Here is a 22,646-nt window from a genome sequence, read left to right as displayed (position 1 = left end):
TCCAAGTATTATTTCTAAAATGAGCCCTAGTGAATCCACACATTCATGGAACAATTGCCTTCTTGAAATAAGAGTGAAGAGTTTTAGAAACGACTGTCCACCAATTACATTAATTTATTCTTTATATAAACATTGTATCTTTACCCACTAATAAGGGTAATAGCACTAAACCCACTTATAAGTTTCTGAAGATTCCACCTTCAACGTATCCCTGTCCATAACTCTCGACCCACTTGTCTAGCTTTCCTCAACACACGCTTCATGTAAAAAGGTAAGTTTTTCCTGCACAGTCGTATCCGACTCTAGGGGGTGCTGATATTGGTTTCCAAGCCAAGGAAGCCAGCGTTGTCCGACGACATCTTCTGTGGTCATGTGGCCAGCATGACCATATTACTAGGATGGATGCCTTTCTGGAGAATGTTGAAGAACGTTTGAGAGAACCCACAATTCAACAAACAAAAGCTACCACTTGGAAGCAAAACCATCTTTAATTATTTGCTGTCTAAATAAGCAACCATCCATAGTGCAGAGGCGTGAAAAATGAGGGCTTTGGGTGAGAAGAGAAACATTTTGGTGGAGAAAAGCTATCACATGTTTTCAGATGGAATACAGCTTTAAATTTTTTGGTGTTTCAGTGGAAGAATTATCTACATGTTCATCATCTGGAATGGGTCAATGAGCACATAAACCATGACTCAGATCTGCAGAGGCCTCCTAGAAGTGATATAGCTTCATGATTGTCCTCTTGTTGAGTTATAGCAGAAATCCTTGGTTTATGTGTATTGGGGCCCACGACACTGCTGAAGCCTCAAGTTCATTGGTGGAACTAGGCATAAATTTCATTCCAGTGGAACTAGAATGAAAAAATAAGCTCTGGGGACTCCCCAAGAGAGTCGCCCCATAGTTATTCAATGACTATGCATAGGGGAGAGTGGAATAATGACTATAGTCTCCCCTTCCACAATTTTGAATATATTGGGTATTTTGGTATAATTGAATTTTGGGTATATTGAATGCTTAAACAGAATCTTTCGTGTGTGTGTGTGTGTGTGTGTGTGTGTGTGTGTGTGTGTGTGTGTGTGTGTGTGTGTGAAAGGTCTCTGTTAAACAGGGTCTCTGTTAAAAAAAATGCATGCAGATCAGGAGTTAAAGCTTGTTTCTCCATGTATGCTCATTAAACATGCTTTTCTACAATTTAACAGGACTATTGAGGATGGGGGGCAGGAAGAGGGAGAGACCCCATAGGAATGAGAGCAAGAGAAGGGCTTAAAGCTATAAATAAGTAAAGCATATGAGCCATCCTGTTCAGCAGAGGTGAATTAAATTTATATGCAGAAGTGAACTGAAGAGTAAACCTTTGGTCATCCTGTGATGCATTTGAAGAAATAGCCATCTATAGCTGTTAATGTTGTACCATTTTTGCTGTCTAGGGATGCCATAGAACAGCTTGATCATTGATTTACCTCCTTTGCGTGGTCTGTTGAAGATGGTGACCCTTGACAGCAATAGCTAGATGCTCAAGGAGGGTGGTGATTTCTTGACAATCACATAACTAAAATTAGACTTTACTAATGAATGTTTCAAAATGAGAGGTAGCTTGCATTTTCAACAAACCAGAGGCACATCTGTTAATACAGGCTCACAACTGCCAGGTGGAATAGGCAGAAATTGTACTGTTTATCGGTTTGTGGGTCTGTGTAGCCATGGTAAGATAAACACAAGATGTCCTCATTCAGGCACTTGCATCTTTTTTTCTGTGAAGAAATCCAGAGGCAAGCAGGAAGAATCTTCACAAGCCCGAGGCCAGAGAGAACTTTTGTAAGGGAGGAATGGCTAGACAGGCCTAGGATGTGGAGGAGTCTCCTCAGAAGAGATTTGGGAAGCAGCTATGTATATATAGAGCTCTCTGAGACATGGGGTTATGGTTATGTGTTTAGAAAATTTGGGACATTTTAAAAATAATTGGACTAGAAGTTAATTTATATTCTGCTTTACCATGCAAGTGACTTTTAAAAAATCAAACAAATTGAAGTTTAAAGATGAGTAAGCAAAAGGCAGCAGTCTAAGAACCTCATTCCCAAAGGCTCTATGTAATAAAAACAGTTTGTTGTGCCTCCAGTGAGGTAGACAAGCAGACATCCAGGGAGTTGGAGGCCCATAACCCTGGGACCACTACAGAAAGATGATAACCTTGTATCCAAAAAATGTAGCTAGTACAGGAATGTATTGGTTCTTCTTAAATCCCAGAGTAGGGGGAATAATTTGGGATAGTTTGGCACCTTGAACTGACACCTTGAATTGGGTGCAGAAACCCCCCCCCCCCCCAAAAAAAAACTATGCAGTTCTTTCATAACAGGACTGTATATCCTTGCACTGGTGTGGTTCTGATCCTGGGCTCATGGTAGATTGGCGTTTTCCCAGCCAGCCAATCCATTTAGTCTTCCCCTCCCCCCAATTGTTTCTGCTTTCACTAGATTAAGTATATTCCTCCCCCTCCTTTTTAAAAGAAATACCAGAAAGCTGAGATTTTCATGATTCTTCCTATACGGCTGAGTTGCTGGTGTGATCACAATGACGAACATTTCTAGAGTCTCTAAGTGTGTCATTGAACAGGGATACAAGAACTAACCCTACAAACGTGTGTCTTTGCAGAGTCCGGGAAGGTCTTTACATGGGGTAGAGGAGACTATGGTCAGCTTGGAAGGAGTGTGATGCTATGCGAGGGACAGAACCACGATGGAGCAAGATCTACTGCACACTGTTTGCAAGAGCCGTTTAATGCTCCTTTTGCAGTGCCCAGCCTCACTGGAGCATCTGAGGTAAGGAAAAAATTTGGTTATGGCGGTGCTAAGAGATTTTTTTAAAAAAGTTTTTAGCAGGAAAGGTTTTATAAAAATAAATAAATAAAAGAACATTCAAGGTTTTTGAGTGTCAAACTTGGTTTGAAGCCACCTGGAAGGATAAGCCTGGTTATTTTTCTGCTTTGTAACAGTGCTACCAACTTCAAATTTGACTGTAGTGCTCTATGTTTAAGTTCTGTTATCATTTTTATACTGTGCTGCCTGGCAGTGTTGTCATTTTTATGGAGTTGGAATGACAATAGCAGGGTTCACGTCATGACTGGGGAGAAACTAACTTGGGCTGCAATCCCATGTGTGCTTATCTGGGAGTAAGTCCCTTGAATTCAGTGACACTTACTTCTGAGTAGACATTGCACTATTAGACATAAATGTGGGGTGGGGAAAAGCAGTTGCCAAGAGTTTGATCCAAAAGAGCAATTTTAGAAACATTAACTAGTTAAACTTTTGGCAGGAGGTGAGTGTTTATTTTTTTAATAAATTACTTAGTAAGCTCTGCAGTGTTTAAGCTGCAGCCTGCTACTGATAATGGAAAGGAAGCACTTCAGGGCTGAGTTGGGTCACTACAGTCATTCTTGGTGCAGTCTCACACCGCTTGGAGTGAGGCCAGTCGACTTGGCTGACAGTTTATACACTTGCAGTGCAATCCTATCCAGCGTGAGATTGGTGAAGTGGTTCAGCCGGAGGCAAAGGGGAAAATCTTCCCCTTACCCCTGGGATGCCAACACCGCCCCAATGGGACTCCTTGAACTTGCACCACCTCAGGAGGTGGCAAAAGTCTGAGGAGAACAGAGCAGCTTTGAGTTGCTCTGTGCTGCTCTGGGAATGGGGTTGGGATCCGGCATAACTGCTGGGTCTCAGCCACAGCTGCTGCTCCCCACCTGCCTGCCCCTGGAATGCCGCCCGCCCGCCCTCCGTCTGCCCTGGAACACCTCCCTCCCACCTCCTCCCCGCCCTCCCCAGACCCTTGTGTTGGCTGAGCTCGGCTGATGCAGCCCTCCATCCCCAGGTCAGCGTGGGGGCTGGATGCAGCCTCTGTGGGCAAGCGCATGTCCCTCTGCCAGCCCAGTTGACTCTAGAGGAGGCATAAACAAGCTTTTTGGCATGTTTGCAACCCTCTGGGAGTTAGGATTGTGCCCTTAACTGTGCACAGGGCATTGTGAATTACCTTTGGTTCTGTGGATCACTCAACAGATTCTGGTTTGGCAGAACCAAGTTTAGGCATGGAAGGTGAAGACTTGCTGCAGGTTGGTTCAGAGTTAGTTGTCTGCATTCAATTTTCATCTGCGCAGTGTTTCCATTTCTGTGGTGCAGAAGCAGAGCAACAACTAGGAGTCTGGTTTGTTAATTGATAAAAGTTTCTAAACCATGATTTGCAGACTCACTTCGTGATTTAATCCCTGGTTTTCTGGCTGATCACAAATCATGGTTTGTCAATTCAAATATCATGCAAAACCGTAACAAAGCTTTTTAAACTATCCATGATCTATTTTTTCCAGAAGTTGTTTATAATTTTGGGGCTAGTGAAATGATCTATCACTATCGGCTCCTACAGTGATGTGATTTGTCCAAAATACAAATGAGTCATTGTATAGCTGGCTTCTGTATTTTTTTAACCAATCATGTCATCATGAGATTGCTTTGAGACTGAAAAGGTAAGGTATGCGTGGTTTACACTGCAGTGTAACTTCTTGTCCTCACGTTGCTTTATGCTGCAATAGGGATTCCATTTCCATTCTTTGTCTCTAGAAAGAGACTCCAAAAGCTGCTTTTCAATTATTTAATCAACTGCCCAAGAGCAGATTTTTTTTGGAACACTGAGTCACTAGAAGTTAGAATAGCATAAATGAGACACATCACAAGCCATTTAAGAAGTATAAAATAGCAGTAGAGAATCAGAGGGCTGGTTTTGATTTCTGTTTTTCTGAGGCATATGCCATCCTTGGGCTTTTAAGTACAATGCTGAATCAGTGTTTTAAAAGTTCCTTGGCACGTGGATGACCAGACACTACCTGTGATGCTAGCAATGCATGGATGGGCAGACGTGGGAATAAACTGATGTAGCTGACCCTGCCATAACTAGCTGAGCTATAAGAAAAGAATATTCTTCCCTTTCTTAATTCCTGTCAGTTATGGTTTAGGCTTTTTCTCAGATGGAAGGAGTGCTGCATCTTTAGAGGTGACCTTTGGCTGTGTGCAATGTAGAGACAAACTGGCAGGGTGCCAGTGAAGAGATTGCTTGTACTGATTTCATGTTTAGAATGCTGTATTGTGAGTAATGAGAATAAAGTTACTTTATTTAAGGACATTCATGAAATTTCTGATGTTTGCAATAACTAGAGGTGTTTGAAAATGGTGTTATTTGCCTTATTCAGAAGTAAACTCATTGTGTTCCGTAAGACTTGGGCTGTAATCCTGTCTTACTCACTGGAAACAAACACCACTAGCTATTACAATCATGGCTAACACTTTTAGCATGCTTTAATGTACAAAATAGCATACCTTCCTGCTTTTTGAATCAAAATTTCATTTCCACTTTGTAAATTCAGTTCCATTATTAATTTTACATTTAATGGAAAGTCAGCCACTGTGCAGGAAAATGTAAAGCAGATTACATTAGTATAGGCTGCAAGCAACTTGCTCCAGGACTCTTAAAACTACAGTGTTTTAATATATATATTTTTAAACATTTGGGGTCACTTAAAAATGTTCCTGTTTGCGTAGTTTAGGAATTGCTAAGTTCAGGAACCAAGTGTAACTTTTTGAAAAATCAGGCTAATATTATGGCTGTGTAAGGTTACACATACAAGTAAGTGAATTGTTAATGCAGACTTCATTGGACTGATTCACACATAGAAGTCACCTGTGGTAATTATATGCACAGGCGCTGGGCTTAGTCTCAGTATGTGGCAACAACGACAGCAGGCACAGCTGCGTCTGCGCAAAGAACGCTTTGCTGCCCTTGGAAATATGCTGAGCCCTCAAGCCCAGTACCGGTAAACAATAGAATGTTATGAAGAAGCGCTTCTTATCTATGTTGTGGTTAGCTAGAGAGCCAGCCGGTTGCTGCCAGTATAATCTTAGCAACCTTCAGTAATTTTCTTGTATTGTACAGTATTGCGACACATATTTAAGAATGAATAAAAGGCTGGGTCAAGCTGGCCGGGGGGGACGGGGGACTTCTCTCTCGATCTCATTTCGTTCCGGTTCCGGTTCAGCTCTCTCTGCATCTCTCTAAAACCTGTCTGCCGTTTCTCATTCATTGCTCTGTCCCACACTGCCCCTGTTCATAGTCTTAGCTTCTCAGTGCGCTCTGCACTCCCTCAGGCACAAGGCCTTGAAGCCTTGGGTGCCTCCAAAGCAGTGTAGAACTGCTACAGTCACCATATGAAGACTATTTGAATTACTCATTCTGGTGGCTTGCCCCATGTTGCCAGTCATTTATATACTTGTTTATATATACTACATTTATATACAGTCCAACCTTGTTATACATGGATTTTTTTAATATAGATTTGACTCAACATGAATGGCCACTGTCTTACATGGCCTCAGATGGCCTCACAAAGGTCAGCAAGGCTGTTTTTAGATCTCATAGCAAAGGGATATTGTTTTCTAAATGGATTTGCTTTAATGCGATTTTTGCCAGACACATGAGTTCTGGGAATGGAACCCTCGCGAATAATAAAACTCAAGCTGTATGGCATCCCTCCACGCCACCACAAGTGTTCTAGGAGGGGTGTGTGTGTGTACACAGTGGGGAGGAGAAAAATGTCCTAAACCACACACTGAATCCCTGGCTCAATGGGTTGCTATGTGGAGACAGCCATTACAAGGAACAATTTAAAACAGCTTCTGTATGGAGACTCTTTTGTGTGCATCAACCCCTAGTGCAGTGCTTCCCAAACTCCTACAAAGGAGTTGGGAGCACCGTAAATATGTGCAGGAGAGGGGGAAGGCAGCTATGTGACCCCTAGGTTTGTGCTGCTGCCGGGGTGGGAGGTTTTTTTTTCACTTATCTGCAGCCAGCGTTGCAGTCCTGAGGAGTTGCAGCGTTGCAGTCTGGGGGGTCCGGGGAACCTTATGCAGATCTCCCCATGCCTGCAAAAGTGTAAAAAAAATTGGCACTAAGGGTTTTGTCATGAAAACTGGAAATGCCTTTTTTCTTTTTTTTAACACTTTTGTAGGTATGGGGAGCCCTGTGGAGGGTTCCCCTGACCCCCAATACTCTCCAGGACTTCAGCGCTGGCTGCAGGTACGTTTAAAAAAAAAAAAACCCATCCCCAGTTGCACTGCAATCCTGGGGGTCATGTTGCTGCCATCCCCCCTCCCTGCCCCTTAAAGGGACATTGACCAGTGCTTCCCTGCCTGGTGGGTCATGACCCATCAGTTTAGGAACCACTGCCCTAGTGCAAAAATTGATATCTTGAAAAGATTGCTGACTAACATTTAAACAATTCATTCAAATCACTCCTGGCAGTCTAATACTGACAAATATTTCAGAAATTATGTATGCTTGTACCAGTAGCAGGGAGAGAGTAATTGTCCCTCTAAGCACCTAGTATCTTTTCTTATGTTCATATTTAACAGAAAGTTATTGTTATTTAACAGACAGTTAAATATGTTCTTGTTGGCCTTCTTGCTCTGATATTATTTCTCTTTTTATGGGTTTCACTATTCACCTGTTCATAATTTATATGCAAACTTTTGTATTCCGGACTCCCCCCCCGCCCCAATGTTAAATTTTGTGTCTATTTTTTATAAAACAAACTGTATTTTTTAAAAAAATCCCCAAGATTTTGTACAAAGGATAAAGTTTTTCAGTTTCTTCAGAAGTTGTTCTTTATTATTTTAAATTCATTTTAAATTTATTTCATTCACTTTAAATTCATTCTTTCATGTGTAAGACATTTCATTCAATATTGCATTTTCCACTCTGAATATTTCACTAATTATGTAACAGGCAGGTGTATGGTATTACACTCTTAAGATCAATGGTTGTATCCTATTGCTATCTTTGTATACCAGATTGTGAACATCATGGTATCATTTGATATTGGACATTTTCCTCCTCACATGTATAGAATTTGTCTTCTTCTTTGCTTGTAGACTTCAAAACTGTGCCATAGAGAAGATAAAATATGTAATGTGGAAAAAAGATTCCCTGCATAATATTGTCTGTCTTTTGGTAATACTGTTTCCTATGATTTGAGCGCACAATAAAGCACAGCCTGGGGCTTGAGAGAAGCAGAAAAACGGTATATAAAAATTCTCAATAATCACTTCCTTTTTCATCATGGGACACATTAAAGCACGCCTTTGCAATGTCTGTCAGTGTTGAGAGTACCAATTTTCATACAACTGATTCTTCTGGTATGCATTAGAATAAATTCTGTCTCAGTAGGGCAGTCTTAAACTATTTTTAAGGATCAGTGGAAGCCAAGAAAATACTCTGTAAAAGGAATTTTAAAAAGATCCATAATTTTGAAGTATATGACATCTTTAAATCAAAGGCAGTTCTTAATTTCATTTAGTTCTGACACACTGACAGCCCAGTCCTACCTAGATCCCTGTGCAGTGATGCAGTGGTGCTAACAGGAGTTGTGCTGAATCCCATGGGGAATTTTTGGCCGCTGGACGTCTGGCTGCTGGACCTCAGGATAAGAGGACATTTGTCCCCATGCCTCTGGTAAGTCCTAGCAGCCGCAATGAATCCATTCAGACCTGCGCCAGTGATATTGTTGGTGCACGTCTGTGTTGATCCATGCGGGCGGATCAAGTCTGGGAGTGGGATTTGGATATGGTGGTGCCTGGAACAAATCAGTTTACCCCCACCCCCATCACCACCCCGTTCCTTGCTTTCTGCACTTTTGTGACACCGTGTGCTGGTGGAACACATGTTCTGCTGGCAGAGGCACTCATTAGGACTGGGCCATAAGTGAACTTGCACCAAAAATAACTATATTCTTATCCATAATTATTGTATGTTATCTTTTTCAAGAAGATTTTTTTTCAGGGTCACTCTCTTTACTCAGGAATTAAAATTATGAATATTCAGCAGATTTTCTGATCTACCAATCTGATAAAGCCTGCATTTCTTTGATTAAAGTGCATCTGTAGCTTTCAGTATGCTTAAGTGGTTGAAATTCACGTTCTGCAGTTCAATGGGCATTGAATACATTTTTAGCAGCTGCATCAATTATTGAGGTTGGACTGTCAGTATGTGAAAGCAGGTGTGACAATATATAGATCTTAGAAATTGCCCCACTGGCATTAGCAAGATGGTTATGATTTCCTATCCTGCAGTTTTGTGAAATTAAAAAATTGAAAGGAAACAAAATTAAAGACTCAATTAAATTAATTACAGGCCCAGTCCTATCCTCATGAGGTGCCGGCATACCTCCATCTATGCCAGTGTAATGACAATCCTGCTGGCATAGACATCTGCCCACAGAAGGACGCACCATAGATACCAATACTATGTCAGAAAAATGGCACAGCGATGTAGCTTGGATGTCACTCAGAGACCAAAACATCACTACTAGTGGAGGGGTCAACGCAGGGAGGAGAGCAAGGTCTGACATGGGAGGGATGTGGAAATGAGGATTGGGAGTCATACACTGAATCCCAACCACCTTCAAAGGACATGCCCTAATAAATAACCCACTACACTGTTGGCAGAGCTGGCTTATGTAGGAGTAGCCCCATATGAAACAATAATAGAAGACTGCATCTCCTGGTGCCACCACTCTGTCCCGCCCACTCCCCGTGACTGGTTATAGGATGCAGATTACATTTGGCAGTCAATCACAGCACACCAACCCCAGTGCTAAGACCTCTGCCAGAGAGACTACATCTCAGGTTATCAGATGTGAAGCATGGTGCTATGCCTCTCTAGTCTCTCAAAGGGAACTTTGGTGATGGGAACCATGGTGAAAGGGTACTTGGTGAACAAAGGGAGCACTTCGTACAAAACACATTTGTCCCTCACAACATGTATAGCAAGATGCTTTGTTAATTCTTGTCTTCTCAGAATTCTTATTGCAGGTATTCTACCCCATGGGGATTCCACACACAAATGCTGGAACCTCTACCTCACCATCCGAACAGAAGAAGGATAATGCACTCAGCACAGGTTAGGAATCACTTGCTGCAACGTATTGATGCTGCATCACCCTCTTAAGTCTCTACCCCATTCTGACTCTCAAGGATTAGCAAATGTGTCTCTGCAAAGGTGTTGCCTAACCATCCCTTTCTTTTGTAACTGCTAAAAGCTGGGAGTATCTGATCCTTTTTTGAGAATGCCAGGGACTCCCACTGTTGGTACTACTGACCAAACACTCATTGGAACCCCCTTTTGTTTTTCAGGACGGCACCATTTTCATAAGGGGTAGAAGAGCTGCCCTCTGTAGAGTTCCACTGCAGCCCTCCCCAGAGAAGGAAAGGTAATGGTCCAAGCCACCATGCTCCTACAGGGGGCTGCTCCATGTACACTGATGGCACCGCTCTCCTTCACAAACACTGAGTATGCAAGCCAGCGAATAGGTGTGACTGATGCTGACATCTGTTCTTGTTACTCTCTCCGTGTTCCTTCTTGCTCCCCAAAGGCAGACGTCCTGTGAGGTGAGGACGTCATGGATAGGTGAGGACATCATGCAGACTCCAAAGAACACCTACTCCCTGCCTGCCTGCAGTGTGAGTCCTGCTGCTGCTCTACAAGGTTGTTGACCTACTTGTTCCAAACAGGCCCCTGTGGCTTTGCAAACTCCATGGCAGACAGTGAAGCAACTGCTCCAGCCAGACCTCGGTTACTTGACTGTCTGTTGGATGACTTGCATCAGCACAAAAGCCTGCTGGAACAAGGTGGTTGGCAACCCTACTTGCATGTATCTCTTTTATATGCTGCTCTGTTGCTTATACAGTTCAATAAAAACCTTGACTGGTTCACCCTTCTTGTCTTTTTGTGAGCAGATAGAGATCCCTTCTACCTGCCCAAGTGGTTTCTTACTTTAGTGGTCTCAGGGTTGGGTTCTGAGGGGGAAACCTTCTCTACTTCCACAGTCTGTAGTTTCCTCATTCCAGGATTTCTTGAGCTCCAAGGGAGAGAAACTCTTCAGTGATCAGGGGCCTCCCGTTCTCTACTGCCATGGTATATGGGGGGCAGTGGTAGAGGGTCAGGAGTGGCAGCATACCAAAAACCACCCTGGCAGGTGCCAGCAATGAAGCAAAGGGCATGAGGTATGTGTCAGTATGGCTAGCTGAATGGGCGCTGCAGTAGGCACTCTGTGTTGCATGCCAGCCCAGTGATTGGTCCATGCATGTGCTCACTATTATAGGTTCATGTGCTGTAGCCTTCTAGCCAGATGTACCTGTTTGAGTTATGCCAGGTACATGAGGAATTCTTTGCCTAGTTCCTGCTATCGCTGGGTGGTTAGAGAGCAGCGTTGTGGAGTAGCTGGTGTGGGTTTCAGACCTGCCTCCCCCTTTTTGTCCCTGCTATGGGTGTTTCTGGTGATGCAGTCAGCAGAAGGCAAGTGCCTTACTGATTAGGAAAAGTCCTTTGGCTGGGCTCTAAGCCATCTTGTCTGACTCCCAGTCTGTATCTTTGTGCAGTGAGCTGTCAGCATCCTGTATTGCCAGAATGCTATTGAGACACCCCTTGTTCCCTTCCCTGGTATCAGGGCTTCTTTCATCTGGTGGTGTCCCCACACAGACTCAAACCCTTGTCATGGGAGGGTTGGCCACACCCTTGCTATGTGTGTGTTGTGCATGGCTGCCCTCTTCCATTGGAGCTCTCTTTCTACCCTTGTTCTGCTAAAAAATGTATTTGTTGGATGTGTGAGTGGGATGAAGGGTCTTGAATCCTGGGTGCAGGAGCTTCTAGCAGTTGTTTACTTTTGTCCTTTTATTGCTGATGCCACTGTGAATCCTGTAGGAGGTGGGGGCATTGTGTTGTGGTTTGTGTGTGTGTCCATGGGACATCTCCCCATAGTTGAGGATGGGGCTATTGTGCTTCGCAATCCTAGCAACTGGCAGAGGTGTGGCCCTCCCTAGTCTTGGCAACTCACCAACCCTGTACCTACCTCCTTCCCAGCTCACCCTGGTGATATTTTTCTGGCTACCAGCTTTGGGGTTGATTGAATGTGGTGATTCAATCCATTGACATCACAATGATGTCACATAGATGATGTACTGACTTCCCAGTACTGACACCAGGTGATGTGCCAGCCTCACAGTGATGATGTGCTACCATCAGGATACTGCTCTGTGGATAAAAGGCCATGCTTCTGTGATTGCTGGGCAGTGGTCTGTTACTAGATAGGGCTACACTAGTGTTCCTTTGTCAGGACAGGCTTAGCATTTGGTCCTTGTCGGTGCTCTGTCAGTGTGGCATTGCCAGGACAGACTTAAGAACATAAGAAGAACCCTGCTGGATCAGGCCAAGGGCCCACATAATCCAGCTTCCTGCATCTCACAGGATGCCCGAGGGAGCACATAAGACAACGGACACAACCTGCGTCCTGGTGCCCTCCCCTGCATCTGGCAAACAGAGGCAGACTGCCTCTAAAACCGAGAGCTTGCACATACCGACTATGACTTGTAACCCGTAATGAACTTTTCCTCCAGAAATTTGTCCAATCCCCTCTTAAAGGCACCCAGGCAAGATGCTATCACTGCCTCCTCTGGCAAAGAGTTCTACAAACTAATTACATACTGGGTAAAGAAATATTTTTTTCTGTCCTAACTCTCCCAACACTCAACTTTAGTGGATATCCCCTGGTTCTGGTGTTATGTGAGAGGGAAAAGAGAGTCTCTCTATCCACTCTGTCCATCCCCTGCATGATTTTGTATGTCTCAATCATGTCCCCCCTCAGGTGCCTCGTTTCTAGACTGAAGAGGCCCAAACGCCATAGCCTTTCTTCATAAGGAAGGTGCCTCAGCCCAGTAATCATTTTGGTTGCTGTATTTTGCACCTTCTCGATCTCCGCTATATCCTTTTTGAGATGCAGCGACCAGAACTGGACACAATACTTCAGGTGTGGCCTTACCATCGATTTGTACAATGGCATTACAATATTAGCTGTCTTATTCTCAATGCCTTTCCTAACGATCCCAAGCATGGAATTAGCCCTCTTCACTGCCGCCACACATTGGGGTTGACACTTTCATCGAGCTATCCACCAGCACCCCAAGATCTCTCTCCTGATCTGTCACAGAACCCATTAACCTGTATGTAAAGTTTTGATTTTTTGCCCCATTGTGCATGACTTTACACTTACTTTCATTGAAACGCATCTGTCATTTTGCTGCCCAGTCTCCCAGTTTGGAGAGATCCTTCTGGAGTGGCAGATGTTGCACTGGCTTCCGTGCAATGTTGGTGTGGTGCCTGAATAGGATTGGGCCTTAAAACTCTTCTCCATGTCTCTAGGATCAGAAGATGATTGACTGAAGGGCATACAACCATGCTGAACAAGAGGCCAAAAATGGGTAGAACCTGCAAACAGGAAGCTTTTCATTACTACAAACTGGTCTGGGGAAAAACAAACAGGAAATAAACACAAAAAATATTGGAATGCAATAATTAGGCAATGATGTTGGCTGGATTTTCCGCAAAAAGTGAGTGAACAAGATAGCTTTTGCAAGGAAAAAGGTTAATGTGGAAGCCACCTAAGAAGTGCTTTGGTGTTTAAGACAATACTCAGGGCTGCTTCTAAGGTAATATTCTGAGCTCGTGGATAGACTTTTTAAAGCAATTGAACAGTGTACATTGAAGGCAGCTAGGCCTATCTCTCTCATTTTGTGCAAAATGTATCCATCTGATTTAACAACTCTGGTAAGTCCAAAGAGATCTGTGATTTGTAGGCTCGCATCACATCTTTTATAATTATTTTGGCAGTGTGCAAGGAGGCAGGTGGAAAAATGTTACAGGAACAAGTTCGTAATGTGTGGCTGCTATGATTTGAGTCTGCTGCTTTGAGACTCCTGCTACGATTTGAGTCTGATGTGAGAACAGCACATATGTTTAGCTTGAAACTTTGTCAAGATACATATATTTTAGATTCACATCTGCTGATTCACACATTAAAGAGATTGGTTTCTGTGGTCATTTTTTCTGCATGCTTTTCTATGTTTATTTTCAGAATGCATTAAAGGAATGTAGTTGTGTGGGAAGTAGCCTTTTCTGTAATGCATTTGAGATAATTTCATCTCTTGCATGTAGTTTTGTTGATCTCTTACCTGAAGTCAATCAGACTGTTCTGGAGTATGGTAGAATATAGATAATAAACTTTTACCCTCAATGATTACTTTAAACAGGGAATCGTAAAGGAATAAGGGACACTTTCAACTTATTGCATTGTCCTCCTTCACGTAAGAAAAAATTGACTTCACCTGGTGTGTAAACAATGCTTTACACCAGTGTTTCTTGACTAGTGGTACAAGTACCAACAGTTGTGCTTGAGATGGTGTCTAATGTACTCACAGAACCCTGGACACCTGCCACCTGGCAATGAGACCAGGAACATGACACAACAAACAGTGGTAGGAGGCCTGGCATGCAGAGCTCTGAAGTGTGCTTTTCGTGTGTTTGTAAAAGCTCTCTCGTCCACCCCAAGCCTCTTATTGGTGTGTGTTGCATCGCATCTGGCCTCTCAACCCAGAAGTAACTGGTGATGATGTCATCATCAGTTAGTTTCTGGTAGTACTTTGAATAGGTGGACTTTGTGAAGTGCTACAACAGAGAACAAAACATTGAGAAAAAACTGCTTTACACCATGTTAAAAAAAGAAGCATCATTTGCTGTACTTTTTAGGCTGTGATCTTATGCACACTTAACTTGGAGTAAGGCCAAGGAAGATGTGGCTGCTTCTTCCCTTCTTACTGCTCAGTAGGTAGAGATGCTCTTAAATGTTTTAATTTTTTTGCAGATTTTGTTTTTTTTCCCCAAGGAGGAAAAGTGCAGAATGTGGTACGCATTTTTATTCCAAGAGTGCATTTTTATAAATTATAATTACTTTAAAAGCATACTAGGTAGGTGATTTAGGTGGTCTAGTTTCAGCAGATACAGCCACAGTCATTACCCTTGCACCCACCCACCTCCAGCCCATTTTTTTTTATTTTTTGCAGATTTTTTTTTTGCATTTTTTTTGTAAAAATAAGAAGTGCGGAAAGTGGTGTTATGTGTTTTTATTTCATTACCACCGGGAAAAAAATCACACCACTACCAATAAGCCATGGAATGTTTACTGGGCAATAGGGAGGAAGCAGCAATCCCCCATCACCACATCAGCAGATTCCCTAGCTAGGACAACGTCTGTCTTAGGCAGATTTACTTTCAGCTTGTTAACCCTCATCCTGCCCTTTACTACTTCCAGGTATTTTTTCAGAACATTCACAGCTTCTCCAGCTAGGGAAGGCAGTGAGGTGTACGACTGGGCGTTGTCAACAGTTAATGCCAAATCCCCAGATAACCTGTCCCTCACTAGCAGGACTTCAGTTATCTGAAAGTACTCATTCATTGTTTCTCCTGGGTCAGAGTCACCAAGCGTCAGGGATGGTACCATATTGTGCTGGCCTATGGGACAGCACATAGAGGCCTCTAAATGCACGCTTGTGGTTTCCCTTCCCTATGGTTTCTTCCCTTCCCTTCTCCTTTTTCCTATCACTGTTTTCCCCTCTGCTCCCTTGCCTGGTGTTGCTTTCTTTCTCTTCTCCCAAGTGGGGAACAGCATCCCTGGAGGTGTGGTCCTGGGCACCAAAGTGTCTAGGAACGCTACTGGAAGCAGTGCAAATTATAGCAATCAAAAATGACTCCTGTCATAAAATATGGAGTTGTACACTGACATATAAAGATATATGAGACTCTGAGTATCATCTAAAAACCCCACAAGAGTAATCACATTGTTGTCTTCACAAGGATTTTTTAGGCTGTTGCAGCACATGCAACAACCAGTGAAAGGTGGCTCTGCCCACTATGGGGGGGTTCTTGAGGAGCTATGGGTCCTGGACATAGGCTTGGATCCAACATAGATTGGATCAAGTTCCAACCCTAAATCCACCCATACTTGGTGTAAATGCCACTCAGTTTTATCTGAACTTCTGATTGTTCAGATATATTTCTTTGGGACATATGGACATGCCCAACTGTATTGCACTGCTCTTTGAACTTATTTCCTGGATCATATTTGTTCATTTGCCTTTGGCCTGAGTATCTTTTTGAATTGTTGGTTGATACTCTGAACTCTATTATGTTTTCCATCAGAAATTTTTCTAACATTTGATTCTAAATAGTGAGTATATATGGATCCATGGAAGACTCTAGCCAGTCATTCATCTTTCACAGGGAGATGAACACGTGATGGCTTTTCTAGAGCGCATGGGTGACGTGCAGACTTAACCACATTCCTGCTGTCCCTGTGATCGCCATTTAACTTCAACAACAAACACTGGTCATGAGGAGAGTTTTTGTCTGCAAGTGTAACCTAAGAATGTCTAGGGCAGCATTTCTCAACATGTGCCCCCTGCCGTACCACTTTGCACAGTCCACCTATCAGAAGTACCACCGGAAGTCACTAATGATGATGTCATCACCAGTTACTTCCGGATTGGAAGGCCAGATGTGACACAACAAACACTGGTAAGAAGCTCAGGGTGAATGGGAGGGCTTTTTTCAAGCATGTGAAAAGTGCACACTGTAGCTCTGCCCACCAAGCCTCCTACCACTGTTTGTTGCATTGCGTTGCTGCCAGGTGGCGGGGAGTCTGGGGGTCCTGTGAGTACCACTGAACACCACCTCAAGTACCACTAGTGGTACAAGTAAAACTGGCTGAGAAACACTGTTCTAGGGCAGCTCTCACAGGGAGAAGTTCTTCCTGTGATCCTTGCTGAAGATGTGGCAATTATTGGTGGGGGACTAAGTGCATGTTTTGGGGAAGCAAAAACAGTCTCCAGAGTTCAACATGGATCCAGTTCACTCTGCTGTTGTATGCAATGAAATTAGTACTGTATTTGTGTCTATTGTATGTAGATATTTGTATTAGCTAGGCTTCTGTTTTCACTGTAAATTAGTACTGGATATTACATGCTTGAGTGGGATTAGGGTTCCCGTCTTTTTGTGGCAGGTTATTCAAGTTTGTTTGTAGTGCTGAGTAAATGAACGGAAGAGAAACTGAATGAGATTTCTCTTGTATTGAGTTACATACCTCATTAACTGGTCAAAAAAAAGATGTGCTTATAGATTTACCAGTTGTCTTTCCATGGCCAATGAGTAGAAGAGATAATTTGAATTCTTTCAGATACACTCAGAGGCTTAGAAAAAATGTATTTTTTTTCCTGCTTGTTGAGGCTGTTATGTATAGTCACAAACATATACAAGAGCAGCATGTACAGTATACCAAATATAAATGCATGGAAGTGTTTTGGTTTAGTTAGGCTAAATTGACACAGTACTTTTCCACTGATTTTTTTTTTTTGTTACTAGGAGCCATGAATGTGCTGTAACAAACTGCGCTACAGGCTGCAGTACCTGATTGGTATGCCAGAAGCATCACTAGCATATAGCTAAGTAGAGATTGGTGAGGAAACTGGGTCAGAAAGCATGCCTACTGTACCTGCAGACACTGCAGAGCACAACACCGAAGAAACAGTGCTGTCCACAGCATGACACTGTCTTATAAAGTGCAGATTGAGAAGGCTGCAAAGAGTGAATGCACATTGCTGCTGATGCTGTATGTTTTGCCAGGGGATCGTAGTAGTGGCTGTTGCACATGATTTTTTTTTAAACAGTCCTTAAAATGTTTGTGTGTAGCACCTCAAAGATCAGTTTCACTGCAGAGGTTGCTGATGTCCATGTAATTTTGTATATAAGTACTTTTGACAAGAGAATATTTTTATATTGGTAAACTGTTGGTAATTTATTGGTGTGAAAAAATGAGACCAGTATAAGGACAGATTCAGATGCCACCTCCAGGTTAAGAGACCTACCATTGATCGACTTGTTCTTCCACTCCCTGCCTTTTGCCCCCCGCCCCGAGCACTGACTTATCAGCACTGGGGCACATTGAGAGGCTGCTGGAGTGCGGCCACAGCCACTCACTGCTTCTGGCTGTACTGAATGGCATGTCACTGTTTGCGACAGTGGCAAGGCACTCTGTGACACTAGAATGTGGAGTTCTGGCAGCACAGCGTGCTGATAGAATTGGGCCGCAAATCATGCAAATGATAATAGCAAGTGCATTAAGTCAATATATAATACCTTCTGTTGAATGTATTCATTTAATGATTCCAGCACAAAGTCCAGGGTGCTAAACAGGAGTCCCCCAATACCACCATCTGCAATCTGTTGCCCAGGGAGGACCGGGGCAACTGTAAAATGGTGCCTCCACATCCCAACCCAACCATCTACCCAGAAAGACACCATTGTCAATGGCGTTGAATGCTGCTTGTGTCCAGCCAGACCAATTGTGATGCACTCCCCTTTCTAGTCCCTGGTATAGATTGTCCACCAGTGTGACCAAGACTATTTTTGTCCCAAAGCGAGGCCTAAAGCTGGATTGAAAGGGTCTGAAGACGTGTTGCAGCATATGGCCATATTTATTGTTCTAGTACATTAGTACTGTAAGTCAGGGTATCTGTTCTTTCTGTGGTGAATAGTCAGTTTTAGTTGTATCTTATAACTGTGTTTCTTTTTATAATTTAATTTCTGTTGAAACGGTTTTGACATATAGCAAAAGTTCTAAAAATAGTGTTTTTGGATTAAAAGATCTCTCTTCTCTCCTCCAAGTAAATGAAATCCTGGGGGTTATCACTGTTTCTTTAACCAAATAATAATCATAAAGAAACCTCTTTGGGAATGATGGTGACTGTTTTGTATTTAATTTGAGCTGAAAGCTGTGGCGCTCTGGCTCTGCTGTGCTGTGTCAGCGTGTAGCTTCTTTCCATTAAGTTGCTCCAGCCCCCCTTCTAGGAAGAAATGCTTATTTTATGCTTTTCAGCATTAATTTTCAATGAACCACTCCTATTTCCTGTCCATCCCAAGACAGCTCCCCCACGTACATAGCGTTCTGCAGTACAGATTGGAGTCATGTCGTGTTCTATTTGAAACACAAAAACGAGATATGAAATAGCATGGCCATGGCAGGATTAAATAGATGAAAGTAAATGTTCTTCCCAACTATTTCTCGCCTTGTCTTATCCAAGTGCTGATTTTGTAATAGGGAAAGAGTCATAAGTCACTGACTTTTCTCTGCTATTTTTGCCTTGACACACTGATATTCCAAATATACCTTTTAGCTCCAAATAAACATCAGAGCTATTTTTGCGTGAATGCAAAAATTGCTCTTAAGTACCAAATCTCTTGCTCTGAAATAGCTAAATTTGGACCTTTTTATAATTCTTTGAAGTATCAGCCTTAAGTGACTTGTGCCACATTACAGTAATGGAGAACTGAATTCAGGATTTGCTGGGATTCAAGCAAGTACTTTTACCATTGTTTTATTTAGATTCTGACTGATGTCAGGAATTGTGTTGTCCTTCCCTCTTTGTTTCAAAGCCAAATATCCGTCTGCTGTCTCCAGTCTTCGAACTATAGTGTACATATGTGGCCACATTTTGGTACCCATATTGCCTCGTGACTTGTCCTCCTAATGTCAGCTGTCCAATTCTCTTTAGGAGGATTGTAACACTTTCATGATTGGTCTGTTGCAGTGGTACCCAAACATTTTAGCATCGGAACCCACTTTTTGAAATGACACTCTATCATGACTCACCTAACTTTACGAAACACAAACACAGTTTTACCATTCGAGCTCCTCAAGTCTCTGTTTTTATCCTTTTTACTATGGTGGTGGTGGGGGTGCCTTCTGGAGCATTTTTTAGCTCTATGATAATCGGATTGGGACCATTCTGGTGGTCTTGCTTTCCTCTTCACCAGGATTTGATAGGATCCAAGGCATGTTTGCCTACTTGTGAGTAAATGCACACATGTGGCTCAGTTTTGCTTTCCATGTGGCCCAATACATTTTCCTTATCAGTTGGGGGAGACGACAACTTCCTTCTCAAGAGATTTTTTGAGACCTGCATTGATTGAATCAGGATCATTCTGGTGGCAATATGTTCCTCTTGGCCCGCCCTTTGAAATGGACTGAAGCACAGTCACCTACTCATGAGTAAACACACACATGTGGCTTGATTTGACTTTCCATTTTCCCTCTCAGCTATCAGCTTATCAGTTTCATGACCCACCAACCCACCCATCAGGTTCCAACCTACTGGTTGGTCCTGACCCACAGATGGGAAATACTGGCTTATTGCCTAGCATTCTACTACTGCTAAATAAATGTTTGTAATTTAGTGGGAATACAGGTTGAGTCTCACTGAGTCAAACGGGCTATGTCAGATGCAAGGGAGAGCACCAGGCTGCAGGTCTCTTGTTATCCGGTGTGCTCCCTGGGGCATTTAGTGGGCCACTGTGAGATACAAGAAGCTGGATGGCCCTATGGCCTGATCCAGCGGGGCTCTTCTTATGTTCTTGTGTTCTTATGTTCATTATTCATGAGGGTTCCGTTCCCAGAACTCACATGGATGGCAAAAATTACATTAAAGCAAATCCATTTGAAAAACAATGTCTCTTTTCTAGGCAATTTAAAAACAGCCTTGCTGATATTTGTGATGTAAGACAGAGTCATAAGGCAGACAATCCATCTATCAGTCTCTCTCCAGGCACTTAGAAAGACTTCACTCCGAGGTAGTGACCCCACTCTTCACCCAGAGTGCAGCACTGAGAAAAAATGCAAAGCATTATCTTTCTTTCACGTGCTCAGGGGGAAGGGAGGGGTTGCTTGCCTTGGAGTGAAGCTGTTCTAAGTGCCTGGAGAGGGAATGATTGATGAATTGTCAGCTGGCTGCCTTCTCTCACATTAATGAGGCTATTGTTAAATGACTTTTTCCTTTAATTTAAAGGGTCCTCCTTATCGTGTTGAGATAAAACCACAGGTAAAAAATCCATGGATAATTAGGTTATATCTATATGCAGATTGTTGCAGACTTGTATTATGCCATAGATTATGTTTCTACAGTCTTCTTTTCTTTTGGTAATAGAAGCAACCTTTTTCTTGTACCAGAACACATTTAGTTACACCTTTAGTTATTTTAGAACTAGTAGCACCAAGAAACTCAGCAGTCATGCCCACATTCTGCATTGTGGAATTACTGGTGGAACATATGTTTCCTGTTGTAGTTCTCATATTCTTCTCACAGTTTTCTCACATATGCTTCTCACATTCTTGTTGTCGTTATTTATATATATGCAGAACTAGGCCCATATTCTATTTGTTATATAATTTTTTAAAAAAATTATCTTTCCTTTCCAATCTTATCTAACATTTTAGTGTTCAAGTGCTGCAAATGATCCACAGGTGTGCCGTGGGAGATTGGGGGAGGGTCACTTATCAGTAGGGCCATTGGGGGATGTGGGCCCCCTATTGGCAGCATGGCGTGCCTTGTCAAGAGTAAAAAATGGATGGTGTGTCTTGACAATTTTAGCACCTTGTCAGTGTGCTGTGAGATTTAAAAAAATAAAAATGAAAATAATTGAACTAGAGGTATCCTGGCTCCCAGAAGGGGAGAGAATAGTAGTGGGAACTCAAAAGGAGCTCAAACTTAAGGCAAACATTGCAGCAGTGACTCCAAGTAAAACCTCAAGGCCAGGTTTAATGATGGTGATAAGTTGGCTGACATGGGAATTCTCCAGACTTTGCCTTGTGGCTAGTCAATCTTAGCTCCCATGTGAGTTCCCTTTCTGCCGTCTGACCATTGATGAAACAGTCACTATGTGGCACAAAGGGAGTTATACTATTCACCATTCGTGATGTCATGGGCATGATAAAAAAGTACAACCACATTGTAGACAGCAATTTATCTGGAAGGGGGGAACTGTATTTTTCCAGCAATGATATAGTTTATAATAATTATAGTATATCATTATATGTCAATAATAGTGTGTTATAAACTATATTATAGTTTATATGATACCACTACTACTACTGAGAAAGTCCATTGTTATGATGACATCTTTTGGTTATGAATTGTAATTTTAGTATTTGTAATGTACTTACTGTCTCAGAGTATGAGCTGGTGGCACTTTAGGCTCATGTAATCAGTGATGAAAACAATATGCCTGAGCTTTCACAATATAATTGTAATGCATGTGTTTATTTGAAGGTTCATATTGAATATTTGGTGGAAATCGCCTTTGTGTCAGGTTGCCTATTTTCCAAAACATTACACTAATAAAATTGGACGCCAGTGATGTGTGGCATACATACACGTACATCACATACACACAAACCCATCCCACAGGTACATTGACGATGAGCCTATCAGGACTGAATAATATGCTGGATGCTTTAAAAATCAGGAAACAAAATAAGGAAACAAAAGGCGTTTTAAAACTGCTTTCTACTGTATACTCAGGAAATCATTTCATGCAGGAGCTTTTAGACAAGACACTAGGTGTCAGCTGATCCATAAAATGTTAGCCAATAATTGGTAGAGGGTGAGGAGTTGTCTTGATGAATTTCGCTGCAGCTTAGTTGCCAGGGAAACTGCTTCTTTTGTACGTGTACTGTGTGTTCGGGGGAAAAAAAATCTCTGCATCACATGGGCTCTGCTTCCAGTCACTGCAGCTTATGGAAAAGCATTGCTGTAGCACCGTACATACTTTCACCTTTTGTGTAATGGGAGGCCAGTGGACATTGTTGAAGCTTAAGTGAAGAAGAAGCTTCCTTCCAT

General features: G+C 42.5%; 1 protein-coding gene across 3 annotated transcripts in view; it reads left to right on the top strand.

Moving 5' to 3' along the window:
• Positions 1–22,646, top strand: part of SERGEF (secretion regulating guanine nucleotide exchange factor) — a 119,395-nt gene that overhangs the window by 25,699 nt on the left and 71,050 nt on the right. For all 3 annotated transcript variants that reach the window (XM_066625676.1, XM_066625667.1, XM_066625684.1), the window contains exon 9: positions 2,653–2,819. In XM_066625676.1, coding sequence (XP_066481773.1) covers positions 2,653–2,819 — 167 coding nt within the window. The remainder of the gene's footprint in view (positions 1–2,652; positions 2,820–22,646) is intronic.

This window comes from Tiliqua scincoides, chromosome 1 (assembly GCF_035046505.1).
Source record: "Tiliqua scincoides isolate rTilSci1 chromosome 1, rTilSci1.hap2, whole genome shotgun sequence".
Classification (NCBI taxonomy): domain Eukaryota; kingdom Metazoa; phylum Chordata; class Lepidosauria; order Squamata; family Scincidae; genus Tiliqua; species Tiliqua scincoides.
This window is presented reverse-complemented; position numbering and strand designations above follow the sequence as displayed.